The sequence below is a fragment of the Melozone crissalis genome, unplaced genomic scaffold, assembly GCF_028551555.1.
Source record: "Melozone crissalis strain CALT ecotype California unplaced genomic scaffold, PUWL_Pcris_2 ptg000013l_1, whole genome shotgun sequence".
NCBI classification, from domain to species: domain Eukaryota; kingdom Metazoa; phylum Chordata; class Aves; order Passeriformes; family Passerellidae; genus Melozone; species Melozone crissalis.
The window spans coordinates 55793213-55817578 of NW_026535791.1; the positions used below are offsets into that span (position 1 = coordinate 55793213).

Consider the following 24366-nt stretch of genomic DNA (forward strand, 5'->3'; position numbering starts at 1 on the left):
TTGATAGTGAAGAAATAAATTTTTTCTTCTTTTTTTTGTGTATGTAATTCAAAGGTTTATCCTAGTTCCCTCAATTTTTACATATTTTAGAATTTACAGCATAACTCAGGGCACTTTCTTAATAATAAACCCTCTTTGTCTAAATATATGCAATTCTATGATTAGACTGTTAGAAGAGAAACAGTATTATTCTATTCTGAACTATTTGTACCTGTTCTGGGTTCTATTCCTCATCTCCACTCCTTACCATAACCTGCTGACACTCTATCAGCAATGTTTGTTTTAAAAAAAAAGTTTTCTTGACTAAAACCTAATATGTAAAAAAACCTCACCAACTTTAAGAAATGTTCAAGGAGCATGTCAATGTAAACTGATGGAAAAATTGAGACAGAGGCCACAGTCACTAGAAGAAATTAAAAGAAAATGTGACTGATTGTATAAAGGAACAAATCACCATTTGCTAATTTCAAATTTTGGGTTGTGTGTGCTACTGGTTGTAAATATTAATGTAACAGAGGCTTTCCACATCTTCCTATACCTACAAATCTGGATGAATCTACTTCATCCTCTGGCCATCACTTCTACTTGCATAAACAAGACAACATAAATAGATCAAACAATCCTCTGCTGGTGGGAGATGTTCTCACTATGTTGGCACCACCTTCACACCTGCCACAGGGAGGACCTTGTTACTATTCCATAAGGGAAGAGAATCCCAATAGAATAAGGGATTGGAATCCATGCTTCCAAAGAAAGACACATACTTCTAGGCTATGAACTACTGTTAGTGAGGACACATAATTTAATAATAAAAAAAATAACCCCCAAACCCCCAAGCTGACATTATTGAGGTTGAGTATATAAATTACTGCTATTAAAGGGAGCTGGTTCCAGGGTTATCCTAAAATAATCTACTATCTCTCTGCTTGTGCTCCTTAATCAGGTCTCCTAGTGCTGTTTTAATTAGAGAGAAATGCTATTAAGCCCAGAATAATGAAACCAAATAATTCAGTAATTGTAGAAGAGTGACAGGTTTATCTGCATTCCTTCTTTAAATTATGCTTCAAAAATATTCTCAACATTCAAGTTACCATATTGAATTAGTATTTTGACTTCTAATTTAATTTCTTGTCCACATCCTGAAAATGGTAATTTTAAAGAAAATAAAAAATAAAGCCAACTTTTTGAAACTCACACTTCTTGACTCTCTAATATTTAAAAATGAGACTGAAAACAAAAGAAAGGTGAAGAAATAGAACAATATCAGAGAAACATTTTTAAGTGGAATTGTCTATTTTCCAAGTAAAATAAAAATGAGAGTGAAGTAAAAAAATTGCTAATGAAAACTTATCCCATCCTGTCATGTAACAGTTAGCTGTCATTTGTTACCTTTCAGTGATCTAAACAGCTATAGCTGTTTTTTTCCTGTTCAATGACTATAAAAACCACAAAGCCTCCATTTGCTGCCTTTTAAAGGTTTGATTATAAACTATTGTAAGGGTTCATAATTTTCAGGAATACTCCTAATTACTATCTGTCCATGTGTATTAACATGAAATGAGGTGCTATTCCTTAAGAGGAAATATCTCCATGAATTCAAATCACTATATAAATTAGGACAGTTAAAGGAAGCAGACTTCTAAACTTTTTAGCTATTATCCCTTTTTAAATGGAAGTCCAAGAACAATAGTCTTATGCTAGATAGAGCATTATATTATAACTTGTGAATCTCAAGATTTTATGAAAGTAACACAGCACCTGCTAAGAGAATTGTTCCTGCACTTGGAGGAAACAGCAAAGCACTGCCTGAACAATTCACCCAAGAAGAATGTTACTGAGCCATACATTTTAAAGGAACCAGACATTTTAAAACACACCTGGGCTGGCCTTGGGAAACAGCTCATGAGAAACTGCAGTTTTGCTAACAGCTAAAGTGCTTTCTCCAAAGACATGATTTACTGGGAAGTCTGAGCTGTTCTCACAGGGGCTCCTGCTCCGCTTGGGTTTGACTCTTTGGAAAGTGAAGATTCATGGGCTTGTACCTACCTCTGTGTAAATCAGGACTATCTCCTTTGAAGTCAGCAGATGTAAAAATCTGGGTGAATAAAGGAGGATCAAGGCCCAGGGCTGTCATCCCTGCTCTGCTGCTTTTATTCAGGTTAGGCTTTCAAACGTGTAATTGCAATATTATTTTTCCTGACATTTGGGAATGTGGGTTGAGGCTGAGCTGGAACAAAAGGATTAATAGGTGCAGGCTTGCTTTGAGAGCTGCAGCATGGTGCCAAGGAAGGCATGGTGGCAGGTTTTCAGCTGCCCTGTCACTCTGAGTGATCTCTCTCAGCATTGCTCCAGAACTCCCTTTTGCTACTCCATTCCTCTCTCAGGCAGCAGTAACAATGCCACTGTTGATCACACTGTAGTAGAAGACTTCACACCTTCCTAATATACTGTTGCACTTCTAAACCAGAACTGCCTCAACAGTGATGGTTGTCTAGCCCATATCTTTCCTATAGCACCCTTGTGCAATATATGTCTCCCTCACCTTTAACTGGTATCATGATTTGTGCTGGAGTTCCTTACTCAAAGCAGGATGAATTCCACCTGGGAAAGTTACACACTTGGTCAATATCTTAAGCATCAGTCCTCATGCTGGAGGTGAGGTTGTAAAGGTTGAGATTGCAGCTGAGGTATGCAGCAACCTGCCTGAGGCACACGATATGGCAGGGCTTGCTAAAATTAGTAACATGATGAATGATTGTATTATTTACAGTCTCATTAACTGGGCCTGCACTTGAATCAGAAAACCAGTTAAAAAAAATTAAAGAAACAGAATATTCCACTCAAAGAGCGGAGTTAATGCAAAAGCCTACCTCAGAAGGAAACACTTGCACCTGCACTGTTCAACTCCCACATGAATGACAATTTAATGTTTCTGGCACAGAGATTTGATTTATGTACACGGATGCCCTAAATGTCACAGTTCAAACCAAGGGTCTAGCCCACACTGAAATATCATTGTTAATATCATTGCTCTTTAGTCTCTTAATTTTTTACTATATCAAGTACTAAATCAATAGTTAAAATGTAAAGAGGTTTCTTTAATTTCAGAAAGCATATTAAATACAAATAGTTCAACATCAGCACTTGAAGTGAGTGGGATTTTTCTCAATGTGGAGAAGACAAAAACATTGTGCTCATTTCTGTATGGGCAAGCAACTCAGTAAGACAGGAAAATACTGTATTTTACTTCCCTCTATTTCAAGACACACTTCCAGTATTATAAAAATCAGTATGTGAAAATACATGAGAAATGGTGTAACAGTTAAACTCCCAGCACATCACTCCATAAGCAACTTGTGCATGTTTTTGTTCATCACCAGCTCCCCAAAGCTGCCCCACTGAAGGCCTTCAGGCCAGGTGTGCCCTGGCCAGTACTGAGGTACTGGTGTGCACTTACTGTGGGGGTCAGCTCTTCTTCATTCCTCAACCTCAAACTAAAACAGCTTTTCCAACTAAAATGAACACCCTCAGTTTCAGTGACACAGATGAGAGCCACTAGCAATCCTCACTTTGTTTTGTTTCATGGGCTTATCTGAAAATTGTGCTGCTGCAGCTTAAAGCAGAATCTGCTAACTACCTAGACATCTGCTTTATAAGACCAATTAAAAAAGAAATATTTACTGTATTAATAAATAATATTTTAATGGAATCTCCCACAGTCCTTCAGCTATAAAGTCTGGCCATCTCAAAATGAACTGGTTAATGAGCTGACATTTTAATTTGTGCTCTCAATAGTGTCCTGTTGCGTTTTATAATGTGTAAAGAACATAGTGTTTGCAATTAAGACACAGGACCAAAACAGATGATGCACACTGGTGTTTAGTGACCTACTATTGCTAAAATAATGAAAAATGTGTTTTCACCTGTACTTGCAGATTTCCTGCTTTTCACAGTGTACCCAGACCTGAGAGACTTTTATGCGTCCCACCCTTGGGACCCTCTGCTAACTGAGAGTCTCTTTGTTGAGCAATGGAAAAATGGGATACCCAAAAGTCATAAAAAATAAACTAATGGCAGAAAACCCAGCAACTTTATTGCTCTCTGAAAGCCAACAATGGGAAAATACAGTAGACTGGAGACAGTCTACTAAATAATTTATGACATATAGCCCATTTCAGCACGATTTTTTTTTCCCTATTAGGTGTGCATTAACACATAAAAGCCAAACACATGGAAAATCTTATCTGGTCTCAGAGAAAAATAGTCCCCCACCCTTCCACTTCCTCAAGCTCAACACTACTCTGAGCTGCTACTATCTCCTAAAGAGATTGTGTTATTATGTGCTCTAATTCTGCTGAACCCCAAATTGGGTTTTAAGTACACTTTTGAAACAATCATTATACCAACACAGGCTTTATCTACCACTTTCATTGCTTGCATCTCAGCAGATAATTCCTCAAAAATCTGCATTTGTTAAAGACAGCATTATATAATGTTACTTTATTCCTAGTCACAAAACTTTCAAAAAAAGGGAAAAATCCTCATCTAAGACTGCTTGCTACATTAAAGTACCATATTTTATTTTTATACAAGGATTACTTGTTCCCCCAGATTTCAATTCATTACTATGGACCATGCAAAATGTCACAGACCACAGAAGCTACATTTTCAAATGGAAGTTTTTATTGATTAATCAGGCATTGAATCAAGTATTGTAAAATAAAAAGATTTTGTTTGCTAAAAAATGTCCAGAAGAATACTATTCATAGCAAACTTGTTTCCTCATTGTCATACAGAATACGAAATTTTCCAAGAAACAAACAAAAAAGGAACACCTGACTAATTGCTGCCATTTTGCCTGTGTATATACATATGTGTGTGTATACACAAATTACACACTATATTTGTGCATATGCTGGTGTGTGTATACCCATACATATGTGTACATATATACACAAACATATGTGCACAAAGAGCACTGACTGAGTTAATAGGACATTGGAGAAATGTGGCTTAGCTCCAAATGAAGTATTCTGTGTTAAAATAAAGATGATACAACAAGGTCTGTAGATGAAAGACCATCCTTTTTCCTGTGGCCAAAACCACAATCTCTCTTTAGACTCATGCTCTATCTTTACAATGAAAATATGTGAAATCACTTGGGACCTCTCCAAATTCAATGGTTGTATTTCCATCCAGCTCAATCCCTGCCAACATTGTATAAGCAAACACTGAGCAGTGTTTTCAGTTTATCCACAACTGAAATCAGCTTCTAGATCTAATATTTCTTGCAAAAGAGAAGACACACAGCCTTGCTACATGTACTTTGGTAATTCACTCTTTCCTTTTAGGCAGAAACTTAGCAATAACCCTAGAATAAAAGTCCTTTCTTCATGCATCCTTTTATCACTGCTTTGCATCAGACATCTTCTGTCAACTAATTTTCGAAATTTTCATACCATCTCAGCTAGCTCCCAACATCCCAGGGCAGGTCATCTGGGCGTTGGGTTATCAGATTGTACCAGTAGCATTTTACTCAGATGCTTGGGGACTGATTTACTTTTTCATTTTTGAGGGTATACGTTTCTTGATTATTAATGACACTATGATAAACAGTGAGGTTCACTATATGTACACACTTTGTCTTTTTATGTCTACTTGGGAAAGATCAGTGGCTCCTACCTGTGAACTATGGGATGTTGCCCAGCTGAAAGCCATGGTAGCAGCAATGTACTGCCAGATTTTTCTCCATTTAATTCAGCAGTTAGCAGGACATGTAAAGGGAAATCAAAGAAACGTGGAAAGGCATTTATTTTCTATTAAAAAAAAACCCAAACAAACAGGCATGTACATATTCTCCTCATCTTGTTCATAAATTTTTGATATAATCATAAGGCAAATTGTAGTAGAGCTTTGTACCTGGAGAATCAGTATTTAAAAAATCTGAAGCTGAGCTTGGGACCATTTTGTTTTGGACCCATTACTGAACAAAGTGCATTAAAGCATCTTTTTCAAAAGACACCTAAAGCATGGTTATAAATTACTGAGCAAATCTTTAAAGCTGATATTCAATTTATCTTTTCTCTACACAGGCAGATATTCACCACTTGCATAATAATAACAAAACACTGCAGGAAAACCATTCTTTTAAAGTTGTCATACGCCTCAATCATCTCCCAAAATGATCATTTATACATAAGCATTGCAATAATTACAAAAAGCTTTTATCTGTAAAGGGGAAAAGAAAAAATGCACCTGATTCAGCTCTGAGATAAAGTACATAGAACCTCTATTGCCTTCACTGAAGCTCTTCTACCAACACCAGGATGAACATAGGGTCTCCCTATGCAGATTTCTACTGCTGCTGAAAGCTCACTCTTTACTTTTCATTCACAAGGTGAACTGTGCTTTCCCAAACAACCTGGGACAATGATAACTATGAGCAAATTCCAGCTGCAGTGTTTCTCCATCCAGCACATGCAAAACAGATTTCCTTGCTTTGTTGTAGACACTACACAGTGTATGACAATGAAACATTTGTATTTAATTTAAAACCAATGGTAAAGTGGCGCATGTCTCACTTCCGAGAGGTTGGCTGGGCTTGCTATGTTGAACCTTGTAAATCAGCAATAAGCATTCACATGTCTGCCATCAGAACCGTGACATCTTCCATTACAATCAATCCTTAAATGATGCCGTGCTCTATCAAATTAGTCTACAGTCAGACCTTGGATTGGCTGCTCTCCTCCAGTGCTGCAGATTCTCAGAGATGGTATGGGGCCTCCACATCCTCAGTGATTCTACAATGTTTCCCAAAGACGAAAGTGAAGCACTGGTAGATGGGAATATTGCCATCAATAAAATAAATCACCAGATGATTTATCCACTCACATTTCTAGGAGATACTCCACATGTTTTTTATGAACAGAGAGAGCATTGCCCTGTGAACAGAAGTAAATTAAACTTTATTCTTTTGCTGTGTTGGCGAGCTTCACTTCCTCGCTTGCTTATTTTTGTTCTTTTGTTCTGCACATTCCCATGTGCAAAGTAGAAATTGAGAGCTCTCACACTCGACAAGGCTGGTAATGAGACCGCTAATGTTGGTACAGTAAAACCTGAAGTATACTGACTTGTCCACTATGCAGTTTTCATCTTTCCAATTTTCTTCTATTATCCACTGTAAAATAAAACTATTCAAAAGGCTGATGAAACTTTAATTAACAGGACCACCAATGTGCAAAAAACCCCCCTTCCCAAAAAAACAAGAAGTTATTTCCCAGATGTCCATACTAGGCTTTCACTTTTCTCTTTTTTTTTCATTTTTATAAATAATTTATAAATCTTCCTGTAGGAGATGAAATACAAAACCAACCAAACAAAAGCAACTGAATAAAAGAGTTCTAAGTTACTATTAAAGCCACTTCTTGTCCTTCAGTACAAAATACACAGGAAGAGATTTTCTCTCCTTGTCAGTTTTGCCCGAATTTGGCAGCATTGTCTGGGATCCTCCAGCTCTGGGTGAGCTCCTGGTGGCCCTGCCTGGCTGCCCTGGAAGATGTGCCCTCCTACCTTTCGGCTTTCAGCACTCACGCGAGCTGCTCGGAGGAGTCTAGGTGGTCAGGGATGGGCAAGCCTGTTATAATGGTCAAACATTTATTCCACACCGTGAATGTGGGGCACACGGGCTGGCCAAATGTAATGTCAAAAGTGTAAAGGTGTAGGGAGTTCAAAGCATCATAAAAGGCAAGGGAACCGTTGTCGTAGTCCAGCAAAATCCCGACGCGCCGGAGGTGAGGCGCGGGCTCGATGGGGATTTCTTTGCTGTTGTGCCGCACCACCCATGTGTTATTGCAGCGGCAGAGCACCCAGGAGGCTGAATTCTTGCCAATCCACTCGTGCTTCGGCGCTGACTTGTAGGAAATGCCAATAGCATACCTGCAAAACAAAAGAACATCTCAAGGAAACAAATGCTTCCTGCCATTTTGTCTCTCAGTGAAGTCAAATGTTAGCCCAGAGGACCCGCTGGAATGCCCCCGCCTCTTACCGCCCTGAGTTAAGCTCTAATTAAACAACGTTTCACCACAACATCTGCACAGACTTAATTAATGCTTTCTCTGTCTCTCTTTTGGGTCTGAGAGGTCAGGGAAGCTCATGGTATTATTTCTAGCTTGGCAGCTATGGCAATTTTTTTGAGGGCTTGCCTCTGGTATTGAAAAGGAAGATTGTTGAATACTCAGCAACCCAGGGTTTAAATCACTGGACCTCAAATTTCCATTTCCAACAGATGAATACAGAGGAATTCATTGATTTTAAAATACACTGCTATCTGTCAGCTAATCTGATCTCTCCTTGCTCCTTTAATATGTGGCCCTGAAGAAGGAATGCAAGAATAAACATCAAAGGACACATTAAACATCTCTCTCCCCTCCCCCCCCATCCCCCCCCATTTTGCCATTTTCAAATATGTTTTGCCAGATGTTGGTGTGGTTTTCAGATTCAAATGAACATTTTTGAGACTGGGTTTCAAGCCAAGTTAAGCAACTGCAGGTGAAGACATTTGCTCTGCAAACCATAATTTATGGCAAGATGTGCAGGGCAGAAGGATTGTGAAAATATTCTCATTAAAGGATACTGAGGAAAAATACCGGATTTGTCATATATAACAGAAATGTAAAAGTTCCTCACGTTCTAGAGACACTGCAGTATTTGTTGGACTTTCAACCAACAGAGATTAATCTGCCATAAGTTTTATTCCCTCATTCCTTAGCGCTGGCACAGACAAACAACATTTTACTTCTTTGAGACAGTGGGAAATACCTGAAGACCCCACTGATTTTTCCACTCCATTAACTTTCATCATGATGTCTTTGAATACCAAAGGATAACATCTCTTCCATTGACTAAAGGCCCTCTGAAATACACCCCTGTATGACACAGAGGATCATTCAGAAGTGAAGGAAAGCAGTCTTCTGTTTCCTGCCCCTTGCTTCATTCCCTGGGGCACAGACTTACAGCTCTGCTGCCTCATGTCCCCTTCCCAAAAGCAAATCTGACCTCTGCCCCTGTTAAACTGGATCATCAAGTTGCCCTCAGTTTTATTTATTTTTTTCACAGAGAAGGACAGAAAATCTTGCACATTTAGTAGAGAAGTGATCACATTTACAAAGTTATCTCTGTGTAAACAAGATGAAAGGTTTTGATCCCTCCAATTAAAAAAATAAATCTTAATATATACTGTATGTGGGTTCAAAAAAGCAACCAACCCCAGCTGTGGAGTAAAAGTCCTGTGAAGGCTGCTAAATACAAAGATGCATAATCTGAAAAATTTATGTCTGGAGTCCAAAAGTGCTGGAGATTGGGAAACTCATCTGACAAACTATTTGAAAATACATGCTTGGCCTGATCTTACACTGTTCCTGATGTCTCTGCTGCGACTGGTCTCTGTCAGAGAAACTGTGCCAGCACCTGTGTGGTGGGAACCAGTGCTTCTTTTCCCCGATATCTTTATACACGTACCACGTGCTGCCGCTTATCACCACCTCCCAGTAGTGCCGCCCGCTGTCGATGAAGACGTTGCCAGCCACGCCGTAGCTGCCCTGGCTCGTGAATCGCTCTGGGGTGTGGCTCTTCTTGGATGATGTCTCATCCCGCTCCACTGTTAAGTTATCATGAGACACTTTCAATTTTCTATGAGCAGATTTGGGGTCCAGTTTAAATGGCTGACCTAGAGATGCAGAGATAAAGATGACAGAAGAATGGTTTGGCTTTGATTTTTAAAAGGAGAGTGGATTAGCAAGCGTCTAAGAAGCCCACAGGATTACATAACCATATTAATTTCCTCCTCTCAAGCATTCTTGAGACAGACTAACCTATCCAGCTCCGTGCAATAGCTAGTTTCTATTGCATTGTCAGTTTACTGTCAACTTCATTGTGCACTAACTTTCCTGTGTTGATAATCCCTGAAAAGAGCCCTGCATAATCATCATGTCCATTATCTATGACATAGAGGTAACCAGAATACTCTAATTCTTGCATGTAATTGAAACCAATATACATGCTAATAAAGGTCTGAGGGTTGCTTTTTTCACAGCATATTAGATTTAGAATAACTTGTGTTCTATTAATTCTCTAGGGGCAAAGCTCCATAATAACATCTTCATCATTCCTACAAAAAGTATGTTTTCAAATCCCACAAAATGAGTCTGAAAATTAGAAGAACTAGACTTGTCTCTTTGTTCAGTGACAGCTTTATCTGTAACAAGCACAGTCAACAATTCAGGATTGCTTTGGAATGATGCCCATGTGGTGCTGGATACTGTGCATTAAAAGGAAGGAAGTGAACTGTAACTTGGTCCAAATAATATGGTGCAATAACATTACTCAGGCTGTTGCTCTTGGCAAGTATCTTCGGCTGTAGCACAAGGTTTGTAGACAATAACAGGAAGCTTTTTGGTAAACCAAACCTTGTAGATATATAAAGCCCACCACAATTCTGACAGGCTTGCTCATTGTGTCAGAAAGCAGAATGATCATTTACCTCCACCAAGAGACAACTAGAAAACTACAGCTCCACAAGTGGTCCAGGAAAGCATTTTCTCTTCTTACCGTCTTTCATATCAAGGGGAAAAACATGTAATCAGAAGATTTGATGGCATGCACAGAAAATTTAAATTAGATCTCTCATGAAGCCTGTGTGAGGCAGTGGCACACATACTTAAAATAAGATGTAGACTGTTCAGGTTTATCTACTTTTGAAATGTGCATTTAACTACATATTATCACCAAACATAGAATAAACCCTTTGCAAAGTATTTGGGGGTTATTTCTTACTACCTGACACCAGTAACATAACCTTCTGCCTGCCTTTCTGACTGCTTAGAGCCTTTGTGTGCTGGAACAGTATCTGAAGGATGTCTCTCTGTACTAAATTGTGTCTGGTCACATCACATAGGTTAACAGCAAACAGGAGGAAATCAGAAAGGTGTCCATGCCATTCTCTTCAGACTCCTTGCACCACTCACTATCACCCCTCTTCAAGCACCCTCCCCTACAATAAGCAGGTTTCAGAAGATGCATAAATTCCAGTGTTTTCTTTCCAGCCCTCAGAACTGCCCATGATGACTACATGACTAAAGGATTAGTTTGTGCAAGAGGAAAAAACAGCTGAAAACTAGTCTTAAAATTGCTATTCTACATCTGTTAATAATTTGAGTAACCATTGTTTTTTTGAAGTGGGATCTCTGACTAGTCTATCACCGTGCTGAACTCCATAAAAAATGAGGGGGTTGAAGTCAAGAAGCTTTCCAGTGTCCTAAAAAAGAGATAATTCTGGAGGATAAGATTAGACTAGCAATTTTCTTATGAACACTACAAAAATAAAATATTTTACTGCAAACATAAGAAAAGTTTTTGCTTTGTAGAGGAAAAAAAATAGAGAGGATATTAAAACAAAACCACAAAAGAGTACTTTCAACCATTTCACGTACGATGGCTTCATTCCTACGCGATATTTCCAGTGATCAAACTACAGATATATCTCTCAAAAAAACCTCGATGTATTTTCTGCACTACAGAAGACTAAGGCAATCTTGAATTATATTAAATAAGTGGCTTTCATTTTGGAAACCACTTTAAAAAGCTGAACTTCTCTGTCCTCTTGTATTTTCCAAAGATCAGACCTAAAAAGGAAGGCCAGAAAGGAGAAGACTCCATGCATCCTGATCTGGTGTTACTCACTGTTTGTCTTGAGCTTGCCAGGCTCGCTGCTGCGGCTGCCAGCCTGATTGATGGCCTTGACAATGAAGATGTACTTGGTGCCACTCTGCAACCCGTGCACCGTGTAGTGGTTCTGTTTGATATTGGGAACAATCATCCAGCTGTCGGCTGAGTTGCATAAACCTGCAATTTTGAACACAGCACATCAGTCACAGCACACAAAGCACACAGAGGGACTTTTAGAGCATTCCCAGGCACCCAACGACCAATATGAGCTTTGCTTCTGTACCTTTTAAAGTGTTGTTATATTTACTGAGCCACTACTTAAAGTCACTAATTCATTTTATCAACCCTCAGCCAAGGCACCTTTTAAATTCTTGCTATGTGAAGTGAACCATAAAAAGTGGGCATTTAAGAAATGGCTCAGTGGAGACACTAGCAGTCTGAGATTTTTTCATATCCCAGCACAAGGCATTCTTTATTGCTTAAGAACTGGAGGATTACGGAGATCCCATCAATCTACTGTTTGGATTAATGAACTCAGTTTAAACCTCAGAAAACGAACGTGAGCAGTAAAGCCAGCAGGGCTGGGGAGGCACCTTTGCTGACAGTCCCCAGGTATGCATTCTTCAGAACTTGAAGCAAACCATGGGAGGCCAAACAGGGTAGAGCATGGGCTTCAGGGAAACCTTTGGCTCTTGCACGTCAGACTTTGCCAGAAAGTAATCTAAGCCAGTAAATTTAATGGATGCAACTTTTTGATTTATGTCCTCATGATGAGATGCCAGCTGGGAAAGTGCTGGAAAATTTTCCATTTATAAACCTTTTTGGTTTATATTTGGTTTACATTTTATGCCTACCACAGAAGTATAACACACAGGAAATAAGTAAAATAAGGCAGTACCAATATCATAAACAAATCAGGAAAATACCCTATTAAAATGAACTTTTAAATCTTCGTAAGTTTTTCCTACTGTGATATAAATGCAATGGCAGTCAATCACCCATACATACAGTTCCATCACTGTATATTTGGAACAGCTCCTGGTCTAATGGATTCCCCAGCCTCTTATTGTAGATGTTTACATAAAGAAAAAATTTAACATTTATGAAGAGTATATCTATTCACAACATTTGATATGGTTTTACAGCCAGAAATAGATAGATGCAAGTGGAAGTGTATGGATGTATGCACATATGTAAAGTTGGAAAATGCAACAGAGAAAGGCTGACAGACTTCTTGGCCTCTGTCTTTACTGGGCACAGAACACATTATGGAAGCTGTTGTTACTTACAGACAGCTTTCAGCTTTTAATGGATGTTCTACCAGCAAACCATTCATGAAGACAATCTTTTAGAACTTGGTAATAATTCAGCTCTGCATATCAGACAATATCAAAACTTTATGTAAAATAAAATGTGAAGGCTACTGTTTACAAAACTGGAAAGAAACAGATCTGTGATATGGATTTGCAGACTCATAGACAATTCATGGGCATACTGTGAGATTCCTTCCTAACGTGATATGTGCTTTTCATAATAAAAGATCATTAGAAACAGAATTTAAATGCCAAATTTCAATCTGAGTATTATCATGTTTGTGTCTCAAAATTCTCTTGCAGTACAAAGCATTTTTGAGAGGCAGGCAGAACAGAGATTCATCCTGCTGTGCAAATGGGTAACTGTGGGACAGTTTCAGGTTAGATTTATACTATCTTGCCACCTAATGAAGAGCTACAATGTCTAACCTATTTTTCTGTGCTCTGAGGAAAGGCAGAAATCAGTGAGTAGTTTCTTTCACTTCCCCATTTGTGAACATCCTACCAACTGCAAATGCCTCTCTTGTCCACAGAGGAAGCCAAGGTGATCAGCATACATGAGATCTCAAATTTCAGGTATCTAAAATGATGCGAGATGAGTCACTCATCTGTAGATAATTTATATATATATGATTGCATAGAACAACTATCTGCCTTTGTCATGAAGAGAAAGAACCCACTTTATACCCCATGGTAACCCCACCCCTTGTAGTGAACTGCTTAAAGCAACATCTGTCCATGTCTTCTCTCACTGAGCCCTACACACCAAATTATTTTTTTAGGCTGTGTGTGAATGGGTTTCCTATGAGGAAGAAAGAAAATAAAGGAAGCAGCTTCCTGACATAAAATATTTCACTGACTACTCAGAGGAAATCTCATCTTTTCCCAGTTTGCCACAGATATTAATTGCACACTCATGTATCTGAACTACCACATTGATTTTGCATCGAGACTATCCCTTACTGGTGCTATTGCAAAATAAATTAAAGTATGTTAAAACAAAAATAAGCACTGCTTTTAAAAGGAATTTAATATGATCAAGGAGTCTTTAACTAAAATGCCTCTGATAGGATACCAAATAACATATGACAATAAGCGGGATGGATACAGACAGTGGTCCTAGAAGTGTCTTCTCCAACCACAACCACATTTTGAAAGCAAGTTCTCTGGTATGTATAAGCCATATATAAACTGACCATTATGCAGACACAGAAATGCCTAGAGTTTTGGTAACTCATCTAGAAACTAGTTTTGTATTATTCACTACAACTCTCTAATGGGCACATTTTTAAGACTTCCATTACACTTTTTACGATACCCTCCAGAGGCTGATTGCTCCTTAACCAAGTATAAAACTTTGCTCCAAATAAGTATATAAAGGACAGTAAAGGAACTGCTGCATTGCTATGAGTCTCCTCTTCAGTTCATCCCCTCCTCCTGGGTATGTGGATTTATACATACCAAATAATCACTGAAGGCCTTACCTACCCTGAACACTCTGCAAAGTCAATAGAGAGAGCCATTGGAAAGTTAACATTTGATGGCCAAGGTCCAAATAGAGTATTTCATTTGAATTCTACTTCATACAGGAAAGATTATTTCCAAATGTGGCCATGACCTGACTCATGTTCTAGAGGAAAGCTCTATCCTCTTTGATGACAGAATACATCTTAGGTTTCCTTTCTTTGTCCTTCCACTCTTAGGCATCCCAGACTATTGATGTGTAATAAATGCTGGATGTGCAGTGACTGACTCGGTTATTTTACTTGACAAACCTTGTTGTCTTAAACAGCTCAGCTCTTGCCTATGCACCAAAGGGCTCAATGATATGTTCTTGTGCTTTCTGACTGTAAACTCTTTGATAACAGGCTTTAAATTGTACTTTGACTCAAAAATCCTGGGAATGAAGTATTGATGATGCCAAACTACAAGCCCAAACTCCTTCAAAAGGGAGAATAGTTACTTGTGGCAGCCAAGTTAAGCATTTGCTTATGAAAGAATAATTTGTCACTGCATCAAAGGAATTTGTCAGCAGTTATGCCCTGTCAGGACAGCCTTTCTTCTCTGAATACAAAAGAATATGATTAAGGAAGTTCAGGGAAATGAACAAGCAGCCTGATCACACTGGCATCCAGGGGAGGTGTTTGCCCTCTCAGTTCCCTGCCGGTGGCAGCAGGTGAAGTGGAAAGTACACATCTCCTCACTGGGGCAACAGCAGGAGCCAAGGTCTCCCATTGTACCCACTCCTAATCCAGGCTGCATTCAGGTTTCTTGTTTCAAAAACCCAGGGCTTTTTACAGGGTTATGCAGATGGTAAAACAATGTATTTTAAAACTGTAGCCTACAAAAATGTAGAGAATTTAAATTACATCCTGGAATGGTGCAGTGAGCACAGTGATGTCCATACAGGATGTGTGAGTTTTCAAAACAAGTTTCTCAGAGTCTGGAGGTAATAATTTGTAAAGCTATTTCCCTGGTGTTGGCTGTTAACGCACTTTAAAAAACACATGGGAAAAATCCCAAGGTGTAACTCTTCCTAAAATTTACAATGATAGATTTTAATAAAATATATTTTCTTGAAAATTGGAAAAGGAGCACAAAAGTCATAGGAAGGTCATTTAATCTCTTGAGTATTTTAATTATTGTAAAATGTTTTATTTAAATAAATTATTACCAATTCAAATTGGTAAAGCAAATAAGGTAGGTGAAAGTAACAAATAGCTCTCCATCCCCACTCTTCATTCCAATTTGAAAAAAAAAAAAAAGGCAGGATTTCTGAAAAACACATTGATTTTGTTTTAAGAAATACAGTCATTTTATACTTTTAAAGATGCACAAGTTTTCCTGGTTTTATCCCAAATTTGCTTTTGTGCCATTAAACATTCTCACTAAAATCTCTAGTAGAAATCTGAAGACTGTAAGGAATTTTATTAGATTTTATTCTTATTAAAATAAAACTTCCAGAAAGAGGCAAAGTCTAATTAAAAATATTAAATTATACTAATATTAAAAATTATTTGATGAATCATAAATTCACTATTTTTCATTGAAGATTGGGCTCCTAATTGTCTTAGGTCCTTCCAAAAACTTTTATCCTCCCTCAAAGGAAGAGAATTCCTATTACAGTGAAAAGGTTCTGACAGTAGTACACTGTATCCTTCACAGAGTGATTTTTTTAGAAATTAGACAATATAACTAATTATCCCTGATTTCTTTTACAAAGTAAGAGAGAATGATTTGCTGCTCTTCGTCAAGAAGGGAAAGATGTATTTTTCCTGAAGAATCTTGCATCAGAGCTAGAGAAATATTTGAACCATCCTGAAACACACTTTAACAAATCCACGATGTTAAAAAAGGGCATACTCAATGAATACTTCAAAATCTATTGAAATGGGGTAATGAAATTATAATGCATGTTAGTTAGCTCGTGACAAAGTAATTTTAAAAGCTTTTACCGTATTCAGATTGCAGGTGATTAGCTGCCTCTCAGAAATGCAAATGTACAAATGGTGTAACTCTGAGGACAACTGCTTTAGTAAAAGCCTACTTAATCTAGAGTTCCGTGTTGCTCTTATGCACAGAGCAGGTCTGCCAAGCATTCTATAGCCGAGAAGTTTGGCCACATTTGGAAATAATCTTTCCTGTATGAAATAGAATTCAAATGAAATACTCTATTTGGACCTTGGCCATCAAATGTTAACTTTCCAATTTTTCAGTTAATAAAAAAGAATATAGTTGATTATGTTGGATAGAAAGTATACTAAAAAAACATAGCATTGCTTGTTTTTGTTACTGAATTCTTAGCAATCTCTGGATGATATATGCCTCTGGTGGGGGAAATGTACTGTGAGTGGAAAGTGCAGTCAGGCTGGCTGTGTGGTTTAAGAAACAGATTCCAAAATAACAGCCTCCATTAGCACAGTAGGTGGGTATATATGCAAAGTGATTCCTATTGTCTCCAGGGAAAAAGCTTGTGGGTTTAATGCACTACTTGAGCTACTCCCTGGTGACTAATTCATAGCTAAAAACCCACAGAACTGAAGTCAATCTATGAGCCTGTTTACATTATCTGCTATATGCAACTCACAATACCAGTGGGAATTTCCTGGATGTGACAGAGAAATAAAAATACAGTTATGTGCAACAGCATGCATATGCCATAAATTTCGAGGAAATTTTTGCTAATCCAAAGTCTAGAACAGGATTAAAAGAACCCCAAAATGCAAACCTATCTCCAGTTCATCAAAAGTTGAAGGCTGCAGTGCAGCACCTGTTAATGCCACTTACAATGAGAGCAGCTCTCTGTGTTCCACATCACTACCAAGGTACACTGAGATATTCTAAGAACAGCCTTGGAAAGCCATTTGTAACAGGTGTGATGTGAAATCCTTCTGCAGGATCAAGAATAGAATGTAACAAAGCGAATAAACATCCAAGCAGTGTTCTGAGGATGGGATTGACAGGGCAAGAAGAAACGGTCTCAGGATGTACCAGGGGAGGTTTAGATTGTATATTAGGAAAACTTTCTTCATGGAAAGGCTGGTCAAGCATTGGAACAGCCTGTCCAGGGAAGTGGTGGTGTCACCATTCCTGAAAAGATTCACAAGTCATGTGGATGTGACATTTAGGGCCATGTTTTAGTGGTGGACTTGGCAGTGTTAAGTTAATGGATGGACTCAATCATCTTAGAGGTTTTTTCCAACCTAACTGGTCCTATGATTCTGTGATGTTAGTATTATTAATCTCCAATACCTGTGTAATTTGGAATGACCTGGGAGAATCTCATATTTTAGAAACCCAGGCAGATTTGTAGCATGTTGGCAGGAAGATCACCATTGGAGGGGTTCAAGTCTATATTAAATAAAGATATTTAAAAAAAGGCTTTACAACATTTAGAAAGGCCTTTCAAATATACTCATGCATGTATTTAATGTGGGTTAACATTATAGCTTTCAATTAGACCAGGAAATTTGCATAAGAATTAGCTCTGTTAAAAAAAAACCCTCAAAACAAAAATCTGAACAAAACAAAATAAAACCCAAAAATATCACCAAAAAAAGGAAGAACCATTCTTTCATTTCTTTTTACTTTCATTTAAGGTCTTCAGAGCATTTTGTAATTAAGTTTCTTACAGTGTTGATTTGCTTACTCTTCAAAGTTTTAATTAACTATTTTTGCAAAATGATAATATGGAAGTTGAGACTGCATACTGAGCACCTCATGCTATGCTTGAAAATTATAATGCATCCCTGAAAGCAGACATTGATATATGTTTTTCAGATCAAAGCTTTCACCTCCACATGGGAAACCTACACTACAGCTCAAAATAGAAATATCTTGTTATTTATTCACTAGTAAGCAAAGAGTAAAATCCCACATCCCAAGGCTGTGGACAGGGCACACCTTTTGCTGCTGCCATGTTCATACATAATGTGCAAGTCAATTATTGAATTGACTAGCACAGCATAAAGCCATAGATAAAAATGGACTAGAAAACAAGCAACACCAGCTTATCATTGTCGTCTCTGCTTGGTAGTGATTTATCAGAGAATGTTTTCCTTCCTTATCTACCTTGCTTCAATTTTTGAAAAATTTCTATTAGAATTTTTTATTATTCCGCTTGCTCAGATGTAGAAGCATGTGCTGAAGTTTATTTGGTCTTTCCAACAGAGTTAAATTTTGCAGTGTGTTCTTCAAAATCAGACTCTTAAGGGAAACACTAAATGGAGGTTTTGACAAAACATTCATCAAATTTTCAATAATCCATCTTCTTCTTTCAGTCAGTCCTGAATACTGTAATACATTCACAGTATGCTACTTAAAAAAGGTATTAAGATGCCAGCACATGAATCGTCACGTGTCCTTTCAGATGGTTTGGAAAATAAACTCCTGCTCAGTGATGGAGAGGATGAGGTGCACAGTAACAGAGGAGTCAGTGGGAGAGTTTGGCTGAGAACTCAAACTTGGCGTAGACCATGCCATTTTTCCACTGACATAAAGCATGTAAACATGGCCACTGCACTGACTTTCCTCAAAGTATCTCAACAAATTTTCTTCTTATAAAAAAGTTTTGCAAGAAGAAGAACACTTCTGCCCAGTGTCAAACTAAGCCTATCTAGCTCAGTGCGTGGCCAGGGAATTTGATGCTGGGGAAAGATGGGGGTGTACAAAGGTTTCAAGGAACAGGGAGAGCACACACTCATCATTTCTTACCTTGCTTTCCCAGGCATCAACAGCTTACAGCTCTGGCAATTCCAGAGCAACTTCACTGCACTTTATTGCTCTCAGTGTATTTTTCTTGCATGATCTGTCCAGGCATTTCTTGAACTCAAAAACACACCAACCCCCTGTGGTGATGAGTTCCCTATCTAAATATGTGTTGACTTGAACAAACTCCACATTTTGATTGATTTGGCTCATTTCAGAATCCTTGTTTAATAAAACAAGTCTGTGTCAGCTAGTGGTATGCCCATTAAATATACAGAGACCAGGAAGAAGTTGAATGACTTCTCCAAATTCATAGTCAAAGACCCCAATGATTGCAGAACACTGAATCCAGAAACGTTGACTTCCTGACCAAAGATTAGACTATATTTTTTTTTTTTGAGGAGAAGTTATTTAACAATAAAGCAATCCAAAATCTAATTAAGTAAATTCAGCCATTAAAGAAAGTCACAGACTCAAAACATAGAGTGTACTCATAAAAAATGTGCTATAATACAAAATATACAATATTTGTTAATCTCATTTTAAATAAAACCAAGTTAACTTATAAATTGTTGTTCCACTGATGTTTTCTGATTTAGCCTGTAGTTCAGTGAGACCTTTGCTTTGTAGCCTTGAAGACAATAAAAATCAGAAGGAAGGACTTAATCTGTATTTCAGACAAAGGTCCAGATGTCAAGTTTATATAATGACAATGGGGCTGCAGTTTTAAGTAATGACCAGTTCAACACAGGCTCCCATGTGCACACTACCTGACTAGTGCAGAGAATGGAACTGAGATCTTTGAACTTGCTACATCTGCAAAAAGGAACTTGGGATGCCTTTTAAAATCATTATTGGTTTGGATTGAAAATTTTGGCTTTAAATCTTTCTAGAAAATAATGTTTTCTTTTGTTCTTGACATAGGAGTATATTTATCTTTAAAGACACTTGGGTTTCATAGAAACCATGAGGGAACAACGAGAAAAGAGAAGGTTTATACTCACTAACAACGTTGGCTTGTCCAGTGAAGATGGTGTACTGCAGCTCATAGGAAACCACACAGAACTCATCATCTGATGTCCAGTGCACAGTGATGGTATCATAGGAGGCTGTACAGAGCTCTTCTCGAATGGTGGGAGGGTTGGGAGCTGTGAGACACAAAACAGCAGCACAGTCAGTGAAGTGTTTCCCCTCTCCCCTGAGATTAGGGGATGTAGTTGATGTATGAGATTGTAGAGACATCATCTAACAGACTTTTCAACAACTTTTCACTAATTCCAGTGCTAACTTTGATTATCAATTGACTGTTAGGAAGGAATTCTTAATACTACATAAACACCTAGGAACTCCATATTTTGAAAATATTTTATATTAAAGTAGCTTTAGTTCCAGATGTCATAGACCAAGTGATGTATCTGTGTCACATTAGATGGATACAATGACAAGTTACTTTTTCTAAGATTGTTCTGATCATTTCACCAAACGTATCAAAATTTCACTGAAGCATATCAAGAGGGAGGGTCAACACTCTTCACTGTTGATTTGAAAGCAGTGCTTGCCCAGCCTATCTTACCAGAGATTGCCATAAGTGGCATTGTGGTGGTGCATCCTTCCTGGCCCTGCTCTAGGCTGCACTATGATCTGTCATTCATTAGCAACAACTATTTTAGAAGTATCATTTTGGAGAAGCTGCCAACACTCATACTTTCATGTCCAATTTTCTCCTCTCTCCATTTTTATTGATCTCCTAGCTATCCTTTCAAACACAGATACATATAATTTCCTCTGGTTATAAAATTAACATTTTGCAGCATTAAAAAAAGAGTCCTTATCATAACATAATGACTATATGAATATTACAAGCAAATAGTCACCCAGGAGCCCTCTGTCTCTCTGTTTTTATAATCAGCAGGCAAAATCTTTCTGTAGCAAGATATACAATCTTTTCCCATATTAACACATGAATTTGTTCTAAAGACCTACTTAAAGTGAAACTTGAAGCAAATTACTGGGGTCTAATTTTCCTGTTTGCAATTTTTAAAAAGCCAAACACCTAAACAACAAAGAAATGAGTCCCCCCTATTCCTGAGGGATGTTCCTGCATGCTTGAGTCAGTGGGAGCTTCATTCCAAATCATCTTCCCTACAAGCCACATCATGAAAAGAGGAATCACAAATCCTTTTGCTTTAATAGTGTTTCTCCCAGCTGTCACAGAGTGAAGAAGGAGGGCACTCAAGCTGAAACAACCAAATTATGTTTGAATTAAAGGAAAAGGAAGGCAACTATGAATGTTTGTGGTTTGGTTTTGAGTTTCTTTTTCTGTCAGCTCTTTAACCTCTGATAGCCACAAATAATAGCCTGAAAAAAAAGTCCCTCTGAAGGAATTCCACCTTTACTTTTGCAAGATCTTATTTTGATGAAACATCTATTTTTTTCCATCAAGAATTTTTATGGATCATGTCTCTGGCTTACTGATGTATGTTCCCAAGGATTAGAGTGCAGACAGGTTCCCAGGCAGCCTCTTTTAACCAAGGGGCTTAAGGAAAAGTTCAAATGTGTTTCAGGATACAACCATGATTTGTGATGCTCTAAATATTGAATCACAGAAGCTTGTGCTTTTTTTTTTTTTAACTTGTCAGAAAAACCCTTGGGACAGAAGGGTATTAATGAAAAGAAATACAAATAAACTCAAGTAAGAACAGCTATCTGTGAGAAGAATGCAATCAAAATGCAGGGAAAAAAAGGTCCACAGTTTTCTGAAAAAATTAATGGCAATATCAGCTATGTTCCAAAAATGTATCCTGTATAACAATCACTGGAGGTTTTAATTTTTTTTATTCCAACGGGGGCTTCATTTCAATATTTTGCCTGTCCTTCAAAAACTGGAACAAGTGTTAATAACAAATATACGAGGAGATAAATTTTTATTTGTCTGATGGTATTCGACTAAAGTTTTCTTCTGTCATCTCCTGCACCTAACAGCAAAACATTTTACTTGAGAAATGTACTTGTTATTATTTCAACACAGAAAATAAATATTAATTTATGGAAAACAAAAATTACTGAAGGTTTAATTAACTGCAAATTGCATTTCAATAACACCTAAGCATCTTCACCTTTGAAAATGGCATCTTAAGTTTGCTCTTTGTGTGCACACCTGGCCTTATAGCTGCAAATCTACAGGCTTTCATGTAATGAAAATGTCTGAAAGAAATTTTACCTTAGAAAGACATATTTTCCCTGACTGTTGTGACTAACCCACACTCACCTGAGACTATATTGCATTAATTCTGCTCTTTGGCAACATTCATTTCATCTACTACTCAGAATAAAACAAATACACCTGCTTCTCCTACATAAGGGCAGGCAACTCTACATTCAGATGCTTTGTTATGACAAAATAATGTATCTGTCTGACTGCCAAATTCATCATTCCACAGCACATACTCCTTTAGAGAGTGTAAATTTGTAATGCAATTAAAGAGATTGACCTCAGCCAGTTAGCTTCACTCAGTATTGCATTTGGTAGTGTGTGATTTGGTGAATTATTGAATTCACCAGCTCTGTTACAGGGCTCTGTGCCATGGGAACCTCTCAAAGACTCCAGTGATCTCAAGGCTGCTCCAGCAGGTTCCCCTCCCTGGCTCGGGTGTGATTCACACTGCTCCAGAGGGGAAGCCCAGCATGCTTCCAGCACAGCAGAGGAAGGCACAATCCACTTCTCCATAGAGGATCAGAGCACATATCTGGGGGTGGAAACTGCTTCACACACTCAGACCTTCATTCAGTTTTGTGAATCAACACTCTCTCACAAGACAGAAAAATCATTGCTAAAGGCTGTTTTACTTCATTGTAGCTCCAAACTGAGTACACACACTTAAAAAGTCAGTAACCACACCTAAAATGCCTGAAAGGCACTAATATTAGAAATGGAGTTTCTAAATTTGCTCTCAGGAGTAACTCATCTCACCAGCATAACTACTCCCTTTCAACCCTTTTAGTTTAAGGCACCTTCCTTTCTGTGTCATCTGCATGGCTTTTGCCCTGATGGTGCACAAGGTCTGCACACCTGAGGGACACTTTAGGGACACTGCCACCTCTCCCTGGTGAATTCCAGCATTAATGCAGCGTCTCCTGGGTGTCTATTGAGATACTATCTAAATCCTCTCAGCACAAGGTCACAGAGACAGACTAAAAAAACTCAAATTAATTTTGTTTGCTCAGTTTCTCTCTCCCTGCTGTCATGCAGTGACTGACTTTGTAAAGATTCCTTATGGATTTTGAAACTGAGTATCAAGACCTAAAAGAAGACCTAAGCAATCTGCTTGAGTTAATTGTCCCAGAAATATCCATATTGCTGGTATGACTGTGAGGGAGTTGCAGAGCTGCTCTGAACCTCTCTTTTGGATACTCACTACTGATTCCATTTTGTATCATGGCACTGGGCTGAATCAGCAAGGAGGAATTGGAAAGGCACGGTTCCATCAGATGTGGATACAAATTTTATGTATTATTACATTGTCATGTGTGAGTTACTACCAAGGGCTTGGTCATACATACAAACCATCTCAACTCAGTCTTTGGGCAGACCAGGACTGCTCAAAGCCAACAGAATGAGAAGAGATTACACGAGCGTTGTCTGGAACTGGTCTTTGATTTTTCAGTGCTGAAAGGGTTAAGCAGTAAGACAGGCTGTCAAGAGTTTCCAGAACAAAGTTGTTTCTGTGTGAAAAAATTGCTGGCATATGCTAGGCAATACATATTTCTTTGTGCAGTCATAGGTGAAGTGATGGATGAAAAAAACTTATCATTGTTTCAGATAGGATTTCTGAAGTAGGGCAAATTGCAAGGTCAAAGAATGGATGCTCCTGCAATTGATTTCAAAGTATTAGGACACAAACCAAGCACTTTTGATTCACAATGGACAAAAAAGTCCTTATGACAGTAATATTGTGCAGAGAGTTTGCAAGTTGTACATATTGCCTGGATCTAGCTAGATACCTGTCTAGAGAAAGATGGTTTCCAGATGAAGAGCTTGAGCAACTGTTAAGATAAGAATGCTTTCAAAAGACATCAAGGCTATATATAGAGAGAATAGAACAGGCAGATGAAGATTAAAAGTATT

At 38.1% G+C, this 24366-nt stretch overlaps 1 protein-coding gene across 2 annotated transcripts in view; it reads right to left on the minus strand.

The window, feature by feature from the left end:
• Positions 1–7507: 7507 nt before the first annotated feature.
• The window catches only part of MID1 (midline 1), a 136949-nt gene continuing 120090 nt past the window's right edge, over positions 7508–24366 (minus strand). For both annotated transcript variants that reach the window (XM_054271590.1, XM_054271591.1), the window contains exons 7-10: positions 20246–20389; positions 11737–11898; positions 9517–9724; positions 7508–7935 (exon numbers count right to left, since the gene is read on the minus strand). In XM_054271590.1, the coding sequence (XP_054127565.1) occupies positions 7587–7935; positions 9517–9724; positions 11737–11898; positions 20246–20389 (863 nt within the window). In that variant the 3' untranslated portion in view covers positions 7508–7586. The remainder of the gene's footprint in view (positions 7936–9516; positions 9725–11736; positions 11899–20245; positions 20390–24366) is intronic.